The sequence below is a fragment of the Papio anubis genome, chromosome 8 (assembly GCF_008728515.1).
Source record: "Papio anubis isolate 15944 chromosome 8, Panubis1.0, whole genome shotgun sequence".
Taxonomy (NCBI): Eukaryota; Metazoa; Chordata; class Mammalia; order Primates; family Cercopithecidae; genus Papio; species Papio anubis.
This window is the reverse complement of record NC_044983.1, coordinates 93,632,496-93,646,450: the sequence shown is the minus strand read 5'-3', so window position 1 is coordinate 93,646,450 and position 13,955 is coordinate 93,632,496. Positions and strand designations below refer to the sequence as shown.

Below are 13,955 nucleotides of genomic sequence, written 5' to 3'. Positions count from 1 at the left end.
TCTGACTAAAACGCGAGTTATACTAGCAGTGTGGTTAATTCTAGATGTGGATTTGTGTAATTCAGAAAGCTTAATTAATGATTTTCAATTTCACCTAGAGGCTAGGTTCAATACTCGCCCTAATAAACCAGGGCAGCAGAAAGGTCAAGAGCTCTAGGACCACACTGCCACGGTTCAAATCTCAGTTCTGCCATTGGCAAGCTCTGTGACCTTGGGCAAATTATTAAAACCAGTTTATGCCTCAGATCCCTAGCCTGTAAAATGGGAGTGAAGTAGTTTCTGTATTAGAGGTCGTTGTGGGGAAGAACTGAGTAAACTCAAACATCTAAGGACAGTGTTGGGTAGATAGTATTTGACATAATGACAACACTGGCTATCGTCACTATGATTTGTGATTATTAGTGTGTAGAAAAATAAAATACCTTATTCTTTATAATGGAGCATACTTTCATGCCTCCAAAGATGGCTGATGGTTAAATTCTCTAAAATGGAGAAATCAGTTCAAGAAAGGCTTTTTATTGTTATTATCCACGCAGTGGTTAAATTTATGGAGAGCAGAAAAGTAGGATCCTCACTGCTCATTTTTCATCTAATTAAGTAGCAATTACCTTCAACCCCCTCGCATATTCCCTACCAAAACACAGTGGAAAATAGAAGAATTTCCAAATAACCTACCAAGACGAAATACATTTTAAAAACAAATACAGGAGTTTGTCAGAGGAAATGCTTAGAAAGCTAGATGTGTATGCAGTTTTCCATCTTCGTGCTCTGGTTTCAAAGAGCTTGTGTTCTCTTGTTCATTAACTACATAGAGAGGCTGAATGGCAGATTCCTTTCAGATCAATGTGATTTGAGGATATGTTTTCTGGGAAACTATTAATATACTAGATATCCAGTACAAAGACATAGGTTAGCTATTCTGTGGAGTTTGTAATAAAATTTCAAACTACTGCTAATCCTTCTTGTCTCAGGTAAACCCTTCCTCAGGAGGCCTTCCCTGGCTTTTAGACTAAGGTAATTAAACAGGCTTATTCTCTGCTCCCTTCACACCCTACGCAGGCCTTCCTCTCATCTGTGTGGTGCCGTTTTGTGAATTAGAAAAAGAGAGCCCTTTCTCAAAATACTTTATTTCTGTCTGTCTGCAAATGATTGTAATACATTAATTTTGTTAGAGCAGGACACTCTGGCAACATCTGTCAGAGAATTGTGTTGAGAAATACACAAATCAACAAGGTGTGAGACGCGGATGGTGCCACCTCAGATGTGGAGACTTTCTGCATTCCAAAACTTACACAGCCTGTCCAACCACACACAGCGACCCTGCCCTATGCTTCCCCTTTGGCACCTCTCAGCATGCTCACAATGACCTGTTTCATGTCCTTCCTCACCATTTAACTGAGACCCAGGGGACTGGTGACTGACTACGTGTCTTGTTGCTTGACATTTGCCCTTCCTGGAAGAGCATGGCACGAGGAAATCACACAATGCAGCCTGCAGAATTGGTTTGAATTTGAATTTTGATAAAACAAGGATAGGATATTCCGTTCTAGGGTGTTGGAAGAGATAAATGCTTGCTTAAAAGATTTCAATTTCTAATGAAGCATGGTGGTTAAACAGTTCATTGCAAGAGACTCATGAATATTCATGCTTGTGAACACTCATAGGGCTATACGCCTGTCCTTTGGGAATTGAGTTCAATTATTTGTGCATCTCCAAAGCGTGGGCTTACATTTAATGTTTTCCTTTTTCTGTTTATCCCCATGACTGTGATCTATGCTATGCCTAAACATTTAAAGATGATTAAAAACAATGAAGTTATCAACAGTCGAAAGAATTGAAGCCACATGGAATTACATAGCTTCAAGGCAGACTTCTCTCAGTATAAAATTAACTTGTCTATGGAGCAGCAAGGAAGTGGGATATGGAGGGAGATTGTTGCAGGGGCAAGGAGAGAAGGAGGGAGAAATAGAACATGATGGAAGCACCGGTGACATTTTTCAGTTCTATGCCTCTGAGTATATTGATTAAAAGTAACCAGAAAAGAGTGCAAGAACATATCAGCTTTTTCCAAGTTAAATTCAGGCAATACTTTAGACAAAGTAATAAAAGTAAGAAACTAATATTGAATGAGCATCCACTATGCCAGGTATGAGACACATAAACTCATTACCTCAATCATTGCCCAGCTGAATGGAAATGAGTAATAAATAGATTGACTTTGGGATAAATTATATTAAATTAAGCACTTGAAATTTTGTATGGAAAGATAATAGCAGCTAGCAGCAAGATCTCTGTGGCCCTAGAATAAGTTCCTAAGAGAAGTAGTCGCTCTGTTACTAATTTGTATTAAGGTTGGAGAGCTAACTGCACTAAGAAAATGAGGAGAGCGTGAGTCTGATAAGTCTTTTCCATCTCTAATTTTCCCCAATATGCTGGGTTTTGCTCAAATCAAAATTCATGATGTGGAATACATGTTGTTTTGTGTGTTTCTGTGGTGCTGTTATGAAGCCCTAAACTGAAATGTATCTGTAATCCATTAGACGACGGTCATAGCAGAGCCAGGAAGCCCTGGTGAGGCCTTTTGGAATTCCAAAGAAATCATGTCAAGCAGAAACTTTGGTCTCCAAGATTTTTATTAGAAACAAATGAAAGGAAACATAAACAGACCAATGAGCAAGTGACCCATGGCGTTACCCAAACCTAGATGCTGCGAATTCTCTTTGTCCCTTAGAGCAATGTGCTTAGTGCCAGCCTGGATGAGGTCACCGGAACTCTAAAACCTCACAGGATGCCTGTGATAGTGTCACTTCACATGGACATTGATTTTAATGTTCAAGATATGCAGAAAATATCGCTTTTCTTAGTGGCTTGCTGAGTTATCTGCTTTTGCGTGTTTGTCCAAAAACCGGCCTACATAAAATGTGTGAAACTCTGAAGTTTTAATTTTATGTCCGTTCATACACTCTCAGCAGAAAGCATTCCTGAAGCCTAAACGCTTTATTTGAAACATCTTTTCCACTCATCCTTATTTTTTGAGCATGCCACAAAGTATTTCTAGAGAGGCTGCTAATGGTGAAGTAATACACAATTAAATTTGTAATACAGAATTAATCTAGTCGGTGGTAGTATTTTTACTTTTTTGGAGTCTTTTCAACTTTAATCATTAATGCATGCCAAGAAAAACGTAGAAAAGAAAGGGTTATTGTTCTTAACCCAGGTAAGTTCCCTCGTTTGAAATTATGCAAATTGTCTCTGAATGACAGTTCCCTCTTCATTATCTTCAGTAAATGACAATAGCAATTTTTTAATCAACATGAATTACTTGACACTTCTCTTCCTGCCAACATGAATGGTAGAACTTTTCTCTCTGTAAGATGACATTTTTCAAACTGTCATATCCTCAGATATTCAAACCTTAATTCCATGGAATACATTGTAATTGACATACCTCTTTTCCTAAAATTCTACAACTAATGGGGAATGATAATTACATAGCAGTGCCTCAATACAGTTAGAGTTGACTCAGCCTGTGAGCACGCTCAATGTGTCCACGTGTTTGAAGCCTGATTGTGACTGACATGAAAGTGTTTTTGTGGTTTGCTTTTTAGCAGTACAATAAAGTTGCCATTATAAGTGGTCAGAAACCACAAGCCAGATATTTACATGTGAGGCTCTGTTTGTATCATCATTATGTAAATATGTTATTTTCATGTCATGGTTTTTTTTTTTTTTTTTTTTGGTAAGAGAGTTTTCCTTACTATTTTATCTTCTACTTTCCTATATTATAAATATACATCATGGTTTCTCCTTATATCACAGAGGTGACACAATAAATTGAATGTCCAGGAAATGAAAATGGATGGAATTTTTATTTGTAGGCTAGATCAGAGTTCACAAACTTGCCTGTAGACCAGAGTTGGCCCACGTTTTGACTGGCTCAAACAATGCTTTTAAAGAATACTAATTAATTTCCTATGGGTAAAAATTAGACAATAACACACACAAAAAAGCTGAATTTTTGGCTAAAGAATCAGATTTGGTAGTGCTGGATTTGCAGTTGACTAAGGCTGATTCAGGAGTGCCACCTTTCACTGATCTTGAATAGTTCACCATGGCCCCACAGCCCCTCACCACCATGGCCAGCACCCCCCATCACTACAGCCTACCCTCTCATCACCACAGCTCACCCCTCATCATTACAGCCTACCCCCATTGCTATGCCCACTCCCTCATCACTAGAGCCCACCCCCGCATCATTATAGACTACACCCCATCACCACACCCATCCCACTCATCACCAGAGCCCACCCCTTCAACATTACAGCCTACCCCCATCACTATGCCCACTCCCTCATCACTAGAGCCCACCCCCTCGTCATTACAGACTACACCCCATCACCACGCCCACCCCCCTCATCACCAGAGCCCACCCCCTCATCATTGCAGCCTACCCCCATCACTATGCCCACTCCCTCATCACTAGAGCCCACCACCGCATCATTACAGACTACATCCCATCACCACGCCCAGCCCCCTCATCACCAGAGTCCACCCCTTCAACATTACAGACTACACCCCATCACCACACCCACCCCCCTCATTCACCAGAGCCCATCCCTCTTATTACTATGGACCATCCCCCTTATTTTATTTTATTTTATTTTTTGTCTTCAGAGGATTACCTTAAAGGCCCTTATAGGCATTTGAGTTTCTAACCTGTCAACCAAATGTTCTTTTTCTCCCCAGCTGAATCAGATAAGAATATCATATCTGTAATCACATTTGAGTAAGGTAAAATTAATTGATTGTCTTAGCTTTGGGTTACATTTGTCTTTAAGAAGTGATAATGAAGGGTAAAAAAAACAGAGAGAAACAAAAGTGAACAAAATCATTTAAACAGTTATTGAAATCATTTAAACATACCCTAAACATTTAAACAGTTATTGAACAGTCTTCTGTACCATTAAGCTTTTAATAAAAAATTATTATTTTAGGGGAAGAGAGTTTAAATAAAAAGCACACATATGTCTTAATGTTACATATTTAAAAAGGGAATACCCATTTACCTATTGTTCTACAGACACAGAGTTCTAAACTGACATGTAAAAAGCTGCCCTTGAGCTAAATTGCTAACAGAGAAGTGTGGTATTTAACTTCTCATTTACTAATCCTCATTAGTAGCTATTACAGAAGAACCCAAACCAAGTATTTACAACTTTTCTGAATACTCATGCATCAGGTTAATTTATGGTTGGCTTTTTCTCTCTCGTGACCTGCTATGGGTCTTAGAGCATCAAATAACTCTTCCATAATAACAGCTGGTCTTGGACTGAGTCTCATAAACTGAAGGATATCAGAGAGTATGTGAATGAAGGACAAACCGAGAGTTGATTCCTAAGTAAATCAAGACGCACAAGGAAGCACAAAACCAAGACACATACCTCGCTCTGGGACTGGCACCCTCCCCGACGTCATTGGAAGGCATGGGAAACTTGCTTGGTCTTTTACCTGAATCCAAATGCCCATGTATAGGTTTCCTTATGTGAACCTTGATCAAAATGAATCTCCATTTTGATTGCCAACCTAAATGAATTTCCATTTTGATTGCCAACCTAAGTGACAATAGCCACAAGGAGAACAGATGACTCACCAGTAGGAATCAGTCTACTGCAATTGCTGCTGAGAAGCTTCCTGACCTTAAAGCATTAGAGCTTCAAGGGCAACTGGATACATTAAATACGTTAGACTGCCCCATGGAGGTACCATTTTGCACCAGAGGAAAGACTAGAAGAAGGTTGTATGTCCTTTCCCCTATGGGTAGTATTCCTGCCGTCTTCCCCCGCCCCACCCCCCATGACTTCTACAGAACCACTCTTTGGATTTTGGCATATTATCTTTTCAAAATTTTTTATTTTTTAATGTAATTTTTAAAATTGTTTTAATGACAAATAATTTTATATGTTTATGGGGTACAGTGTGGTGTTTTGATAGACATATATGCTGCAAAAATATTACATCAGGCTAATTAACATATTTATCATCTCATCTACTTCTCATTTTGTATGGTTAAAAATATTTAGCCAAAAGACCGGGCGCTGTGGCTCACTCCTGTAATCCTAGCACTTTGGGAGGCCAAGGCGGAAGGATCACGAGGTTACGAGCTCAAAACCAGCCTGGCCAACATAGTGAAACCTCATCTCTACGAAAAATACAAAAATTAGCCGGGCATGGTGTTGGACTCCTATAGTCCCAACTACCTGGGAGGCTGAGGCAGGAGAATCGCTTGAACTTAGAAGGCGGAAGTTGCAGTGAGCCGAGATCGCCAATGCACTCCAGCCTGGGCAAGAGAGCCAGGCTCCGTTTAAAAAATAAATAAATAAATAAAAATTAGGGTGGGTACAGTGGCTTTTGCTGTAATCTCAGCACTTTGGGAGGCCAAAGTAGGAGGATCAGTTGAGCCCAGACGTTTGAGACTAGCCTGGGCAACACAGTGAGACTCTGTGTCTACAAAAAATTGAAAAACTGTCCAGGCTAGTTTTTAGTACACGGTATTGCCTATAGTCCCAGCTCCTTGGGAGGCTGAGGTGGGAGAATCGTGTGAGCTCAGGAGGTTGAGGCTCCAGTGAGCCGTAACTGCGCCACTGCACTCCAGCCTGGGTAACAGAAGGAGACCCTGTCGCAAAAAAAAAAAAAAGAACTTTTAAAATCTACTATTTTAGGAATTTTGAAATATGTATTACTGTTAACTTGGTCACCATGCTGTGCAATAGACCACTAAAACTTATTCCTCCTGTCTAAATAAAATTTGATAAATTGGTATATTATCAATGGTACATTACCTTTCGCCTTTTATACCATGGTATACCAATGGTATATTACCTTTCACCTTTTATTTTTTTAATGCATTATGGCCATTGTGGTCTAGTGCTTGACTCTGGAGTCACTGCGTGACATTGTGTAATAAACTTAAACTCTCCAAGCTTCAGCTTCTTTACCTGTAAAATGAGTATAACAATGCCAACTATCTCACTGAGATGTTGGGAGGATAGAGTTAATTATTCCATGTCAAACCCTTAATAAGTAGAATATTCAGCCACCATTATTATGTATAAATTTTCCTGTCATGATCATTGTATCAATATAATTTTCTACCTCCTTCAACATAATAGCATAAAATTTTCAATATCACTATGTAATTTTCCATAATAAATTCTATTAGCTGCATAATATTCTACTGATTATTGCTGAACATTTAGATTATTCCAGTTTTCCACTATGAAAAATAATTTTGTAATTGACACCTTTAGGCTTGAGACTCTCAGTTTTTTGGAATGCTTCCTTAGAACAGTTCACAGTTGCAGAATTACTAGGTCAAAGAATTTGAACTGTTTGATGCTGTTGATAGATATTGTAAAATCACTCATCAGAAAGTTTGCATCAATTTACAATGACACTAGCAATGTGAGGGCGTACTGACTTTACTTCTTCCTTGTCAATACTCAGCCTTAAAATTGCATGTGGAAAAGAGCACCTGGCTCTAAATTATCTTTATTACTGATGATTTGGACTTGCCCGTATGTGTTTGTCTGCTCTCATTTTTGAATTCCTTGTGTTCCTGCCCATTCATTTATCCACCGGGGTTGTGTTTCTTTACCTACTGGTGGGTATACCTGTTCACACGTATCATCACTAAGTAAAGGAAAGATGCTGTGTCAAATCTTGGTGCTTTCAGTTATACCTGCACACATAGACCATGGTCATCTTGGAAAACAGAGGACCTGTCTCTTTTCCCTCAAATACTGAAAGCCACCTGGGAAAACACAAAGAGCACAGCTTGATCCGTGCACTCTTATTTCTAATAACTGACTGTTTATAAAATGTTCAAGCAAGGAGAATAATTAGAAAGGATGAAGCACAAATGCTTCCTTTCACTGGTTGAGGAAATAAAACTGAGGCTAGTGTGTTAACATGTGCTGTATTCCATAGCTGGTTCTGGAAAGAGCAACACTCAAACCCAGGTGTTCTACACCCCAGCCCAGCACCCAGCCACCTAGGCAGTGTTGTGGAACTTCAGTTCTTCAATAGGACCTTCTTCTTTTCACCTGGAGTGATACTCTGAGTAACAAAACAGTAGGGAAGTCTTTTTGGCTAATTCCTGTCCGTATTCCACTTCCCAGCATCCTCGTGAATCAGCCTCAGCCTTTCCAACTGAGCATTTCCTTAAGGATAATGAAATAAGAATGAGTTGAAGACAGCTCAGCTCAGATTAGACCCCCTTTTGCAAATTTTGTATATCGGCCCCAAGATAAGATGATTCTTGGGTAACTGCAATGGCCATCAATTGTTGATAAGCTTATGGGGAAAGGGTGTCACATTTTATAAACATTTCCCACCTGCCAAGAATAACAGTTCACTGACTATGGGCAGTGAGTTTTGACTGGGAAAATAGCCTGTCTGAAGCAGGGACATTTTATTAACCTGCTAGGACTACTATGTGCTTAGGAGAGCTCGCATCTTCCTCCTGGTTTTTCTTACATCAATTTTCCCCCCTGAAAAGGTACTTTTTAATAAAGCACCGAGATCAGTGAGCACTCTCTGTAAACCAGTGCCTTCTGAAGGCCAGAGGGAAAAGCATTCATGAGTCTCTGCCCAAACATGTCTCAAACCAAAAATGCACACACAATTGATTGCTTAAGTAAATATCCAGTCATAACTATAGTTTCATCATAGCTAGTACAAATCTTTTTAATTTTGTACTAGCTATGGTGAAACTATAGTTATGACTGGATATTTACCTAAGCAATCAATTGTGTGTTCTGTTTTCATGCTTTTTAAATGATTAACCTTGAAATGCTCTATTTTTGAATATTAAATTTTACTATAGGAATAAAAGTATAATAGAATTCCCCCTTTTCTAGGTGTTCATTAGGCAATGGTTATTGTTATAGCAACTACTAAAAAGTGTTGAACTTGACAGACCTCTGATTACAAACATATATGAGAGTACTTCAGTTTACATTTTTCTCATTTGAAAAATTTACTACTCTACTTAAAAGTCATGTTATTAGCTATTGCTCAATACTGCCTTTTTGCTCAGCACAGCTCTCATTTTAGCATGTTTTGCAAGATAAATGAGTTGAAAGTAAATGTATCGTAATAGAATGTTCTTTTTTATTGCCTTTTTTACTAGATAAATAAAACTAAAATATCTTTTTGTTCTATTACCTAAAAATTTTGTAGAAAATCTCATGTTCTCTTAAAACAGAAAAAAAATATATTATTAGCTGAATATGGAAGTGCATTAGACTTCTATTATCTTTCAGAAAGGAAGAGTAGCATATTTATGTTTCATAAAATTCTGACAATTATTTTATAGCAATTGATATAATTTGATACAAGTAGTGTACTTCCAGTTTTTCGTTACCAATTATGTCCTTTTTGCTTTTAGCAATGAAATTATTTCCTATATAACATTTTCCCCTCTTCCTTCTGAAAGTAAATGTATTAAGAAACTGTGGCTTAGCAACAAGAAAAGTAAAATGATGTTTTCTTACTTCAAGGGAGCCAATGGGGTATAGTGTACTAGAAAGAGTTCTGGACTGAGAGTAAGGAAATATGGGTGCCTGTTCCAGCTCTGCTGTAATGTAAATGTGTTTTAAATGGATGGCTCAGTGAATAGACAAACAAATTCTTTGGACCTCAGTTTCCCAATTTCAAGTTTAGAACCTGGAGTGGATTATGTCTATGTCTCCTACTAGCTTAAAATCTCCTCATTCCATGTAAGCAATGTTTCCCTTCTTACTATAATCCTTTGTTGTGAAATGGTCACCTCAAGGATTGTTAGAATGGAACACATTTGGGATGTGTTAACGCAGCAACACTTCACCTATTTTTATTGCTAATCTATCTCCTACTTAGAAACATCCCTTACTTAATTACACAGGAAGTCTGGGATTGGAGGGTGGGGTAGGGGTTCAGGTTTTTAATACCTTTTCTCATGCTCTACCATGTGAAATTAGTTTCCCTGGATTATTTTGGTTCAAATCTGAAATAGAAAATTTGCATACATTTTTATACCTATCCCAAATTCATTTCTTAATTTAATGAGCCATGTAGTCATGCATTAGTTTATCTGCAGAAAATCTTGCTTTAATGTTTTGAAACCATAACACTCAAACTCATGCCTGATGAGCATTTCCCAGGCCTGGTTTACTCTGTGTGAAGCTTCCTTTCCTATAAGTAACCTGCCCAGGAAAAGTTTTGAAGGACAAAGATCAACCAGAATGAGAAAAAGCTAAGTTGAGACAAAAAAAAAAAAAACCCAACAGAGACAAATAGCATCCCATCTTATCCCGCATGAGGGTTTCTGGTGTGGACTTATTTTGTTTTCAATAAACTGCCAAAATATCAGATATAGTCACATTCAAATTTAACCACACCATCTGTTTAATGGATTATTATACCATTAAAATTATGTCTATGAAGAATTCTTGATGACATGGCAAATTGTAATGTGTTGACTGAGGAAACTGAGAAAATAAATTTGCCACTAAAGTTTGATCTCAACTGAAGAGAAATAAAAACACCAATATATTAACGGCAATTTTCTTTACAGGATGATATTATTTTATGATCAAATGATCATACTGTACTTTTGCTTTTAAAAAACAAACAGCAAATCGTTTTTGTTAAAAATTTACAGCATATATTATGTTGCATATTTTTTTGTATTATTACAATTTTGGATTTTCCCATGCCTATACTCATAGAGAAATGGCCCCATAAGAGGAACAACTCAGAGAGGTTCAGTTTAACCCTGATACCTGAGGTGACAGTAGCAGACCGTGGATCGACTGTATGGGAGAGAGTCCAGTAGTGTCACTAATGGGAAGGAGAACAGCTGCAAGGCTGAGATCCCATACTCTCTCATTTCATTTAATGAGCATTTATTGAACACTGTTTATGTGCTAGATACAGCTACTCACTGGAGCTCTTAGAAGAATAAGAAGACATATCTGAGATTAAAAGGAACTGATGGTCTTTCAGGGGAAGACAGGCATATAAATCTAGGTGTGGTGAAAAAGCTATATACAGGGGTCATCAGAGCATACGGGTGGGGTGATCAGCTCAGCCCAGGGGAATCCAGAAGTGACACTTGAGTCTAGAGCTGGTCACAAGGACAGGAGCAGAGCTGGACATGTATAAGCCATTGAGCATGAAACTGCGCGGTGGATTCTGGGAATTATAATTACTTCAGTAAGGGTGGACTACAGATTATCAAAGAAATAAAGACAAATGTGACCAAAGCATCAGAAGCAAAATCATAGCTCTTCGAGTGTTCAGCTTGGTAGTGTGACCTTTGTCCTGTAGACCAGCCACTTAGGGGTTGAAAGCAGTGTATTTACATCAGATTTGCATTTTAGAGTGATTACTCTGGTGGTGGTATGGGGAAAGGGGAAAAGGGGGAAATGCGAGGTCAGAGAGAAGCTAATGGTCCAAGCCAGAGGAGAAGCTGCCCTGAGCTTGAGACAGGGCTGGTGATCACAGGAATGAAGATTCGGGAACAGACCTAACAGAGAGGGAAATAAGGCTGGTTGCAGTGGCTCACGCCTGTAATCCCAATACTTTGGGAGGTCGAGGCAGGAGGATCACTTGAGCCCAGGAGTTTGATGCCAGCCTGGGCAACATAGTGAGACCCCATTTCTACAAAAAAAATTTTTTAATTGGCTGGGAGGGTGGCGTAAGCCTGTGGATCGTTTGAGCCTAGGAGTGCAGTGTTGCAGTGAGTTATGATCTTGCCACTGCACTCCAGCCTGGGCAAAAGAACAAAATCCTGTCTCAAAAAAAAAGAAAAAAATAGAGAGTGGACTACAGACTTTGACCCAGTGACCTGTTGGATGTGGATCGTCAAATAGAAAAGAAATAGGAGAAGTCCTGGGATTCTGGTGTTAGTAAGTAGATACAGGAATTGTCAGAACAGGAATTATGGGAGGAAATGCTGGGAAATCATGAGTTTCAGTTTAGCACATATTTAAAGTTCTTCCTGTCCTTTCTTTCTTTCTTTTTTTTTTTTTTTTTTTTTTGAGACAGGATCTCCTTCTGTCACTGAGGCTGCAGTGCAGTGGTGCCATCATGGCTCACTACAGCCTCAACCTCCCAGGCTCAAGAAATCCACTCACCTTAGTCTCCCCAGTAGCTGGGACTACAGGCCCATGCCACCATGCCTGGCTAATTTTTTGTATTTTAAGTAGAGATGGGGTGTTTCACTATGTTGCCCAGGCTTATCTTGAACTCCTGGACTCAAGTGATCCTCCCAAAGTGCTGAGCCTTACAGGCGTGAGGCACTGCACCCTGCCCCATCCTTCTTTCTTTCCTTCCTTTCTATCTCTTCCTGTCTTTCTACCCCTTCCTGCTCTGCCTTTCTTCTTTCTTTCCATTTGTTTGTTCTGTCATTTAGTAAACTTTTATTAAGCCCTCACAATATACAAGACACATCCGTTGTAAATCACACCAATTTTCACATATCCTCAGCCACAGGGGGAAGAAAGGCCTTTTTATAGCCACAACTGCTGAATGTCTCTGATCAGGACATAGCTCATCAGGCGTAAGACACAAATTGCTTAACTTCTTTCAAAAGGCATTGCGTAATAGACACTTTTATATTGGAACTACCACTAATGGCCATTTTCTTTCTAGGTAGTGCCATTATTTCTGTTACATTTCTGAAAGACAATTTGAGAGCCTCAGATTTACTAGGTAAGTAATTATTTAATTCATGTAATTGCAGCATTGCTTGATCAGGAAATAAATAATACTATCCGTAAAAAGTATGTGCAATAAAAACTGCAAACAAATTACTGAAATGGGTGTAAGTCTCATTTAGAGACAAGCATTATTCTGTCTTGGAGCTGCCATCTCTTCTCACATGAAATACTTCCATTTCTATTGTGACCACTGCTAAACGTGATCAATTTTTGCTATAGCAAATTATTAATTAATAATTATAATGAATTATTATAAAATAATTGATAATGGATTATTATATTAATCAATTGAGTGGATTATATTATTATAATGCATTGAATTATAATTTCATGTCATTTTATTATTATAATAACCCATTAAAATACAAATACTTTAGGCACTTTAAATAAAACAATGCCTCCCCTCTTCCAGGGAGCTCATATTTTTTTTTAAATTTGAGCTCTAAATGTGACACTAGTGTTGGTATGTTGAGCATTTGTATATTTTATAATGGGTCTTTATAATAATATTAATGTTATAAAATTGTATGAACACAATAAAATTCAATGAAAACATCTGTGTTACCTAATAGACTACCACACTCCAAAGGATATATTTGTCATATTGTTACAAGAAAGTATTGCATAAAAATGAAAACCACAAAAAATTTGCTGCACCAACTAACTACAATTTATATTTGGCTTTTCCCAAAAGTAGCACAGAACATTGTTCTTAAATATTTTATTTGGACATATAGTTATTAATGGAAAATGACAGTAGCCTTCCTGGCTGTAAGAAACATTTCTGATGTATGGCAAAGCCATCATTTATGTATTGCATTTTCCAGCTATTGTTGGACATATCATTGGTGAGAAGAATTATAGAGAATCATATTTTCTTCTGTGACAGAATCCTGTTTGAATTGCTGCTGACATATGATAATGAATACAAATACTTTAGGCACTTTAAATAAAACAATGCCTCCCCTCTTCCAGGGAGATCATATTTTTTAAAATTTTGAGCTCTAAATGTGACACCAGTGTTGGTATGTTGAGCATTTGTTTTCCCTGATCATGTTTCCCTTGAGCATAATGTCTTGAAAATGTTTTCTCTTTTTCTTTTCCTCCTTGGTTTGATTCTGCTAGCAGAGTTTTTAGTCAACATGGTCAAATTTTTCATGGTTAAATGTTTTTCTAAATGCATTCATATGT

At 38.1% G+C, this 13,955-nt stretch overlaps 1 protein-coding gene across 3 annotated transcripts in view; it reads left to right on the top strand.

The window, feature by feature from the left end:
• Positions 1 to 13,955, top strand: part of NIPAL2 (NIPA like domain containing 2) — a 100,314-nt gene that overhangs the window by 38,802 nt on the left and 47,557 nt on the right. For all 3 annotated transcript variants that reach the window (XM_003903008.5, XM_009213406.4, XM_009213405.4), the window contains exon 4: positions 12,697 to 12,756. In XM_003903008.5, coding sequence (XP_003903057.1) covers positions 12,697 to 12,756 — 60 coding nt within the window. The remainder of the gene's footprint in view (positions 1 to 12,696; positions 12,757 to 13,955) is intronic.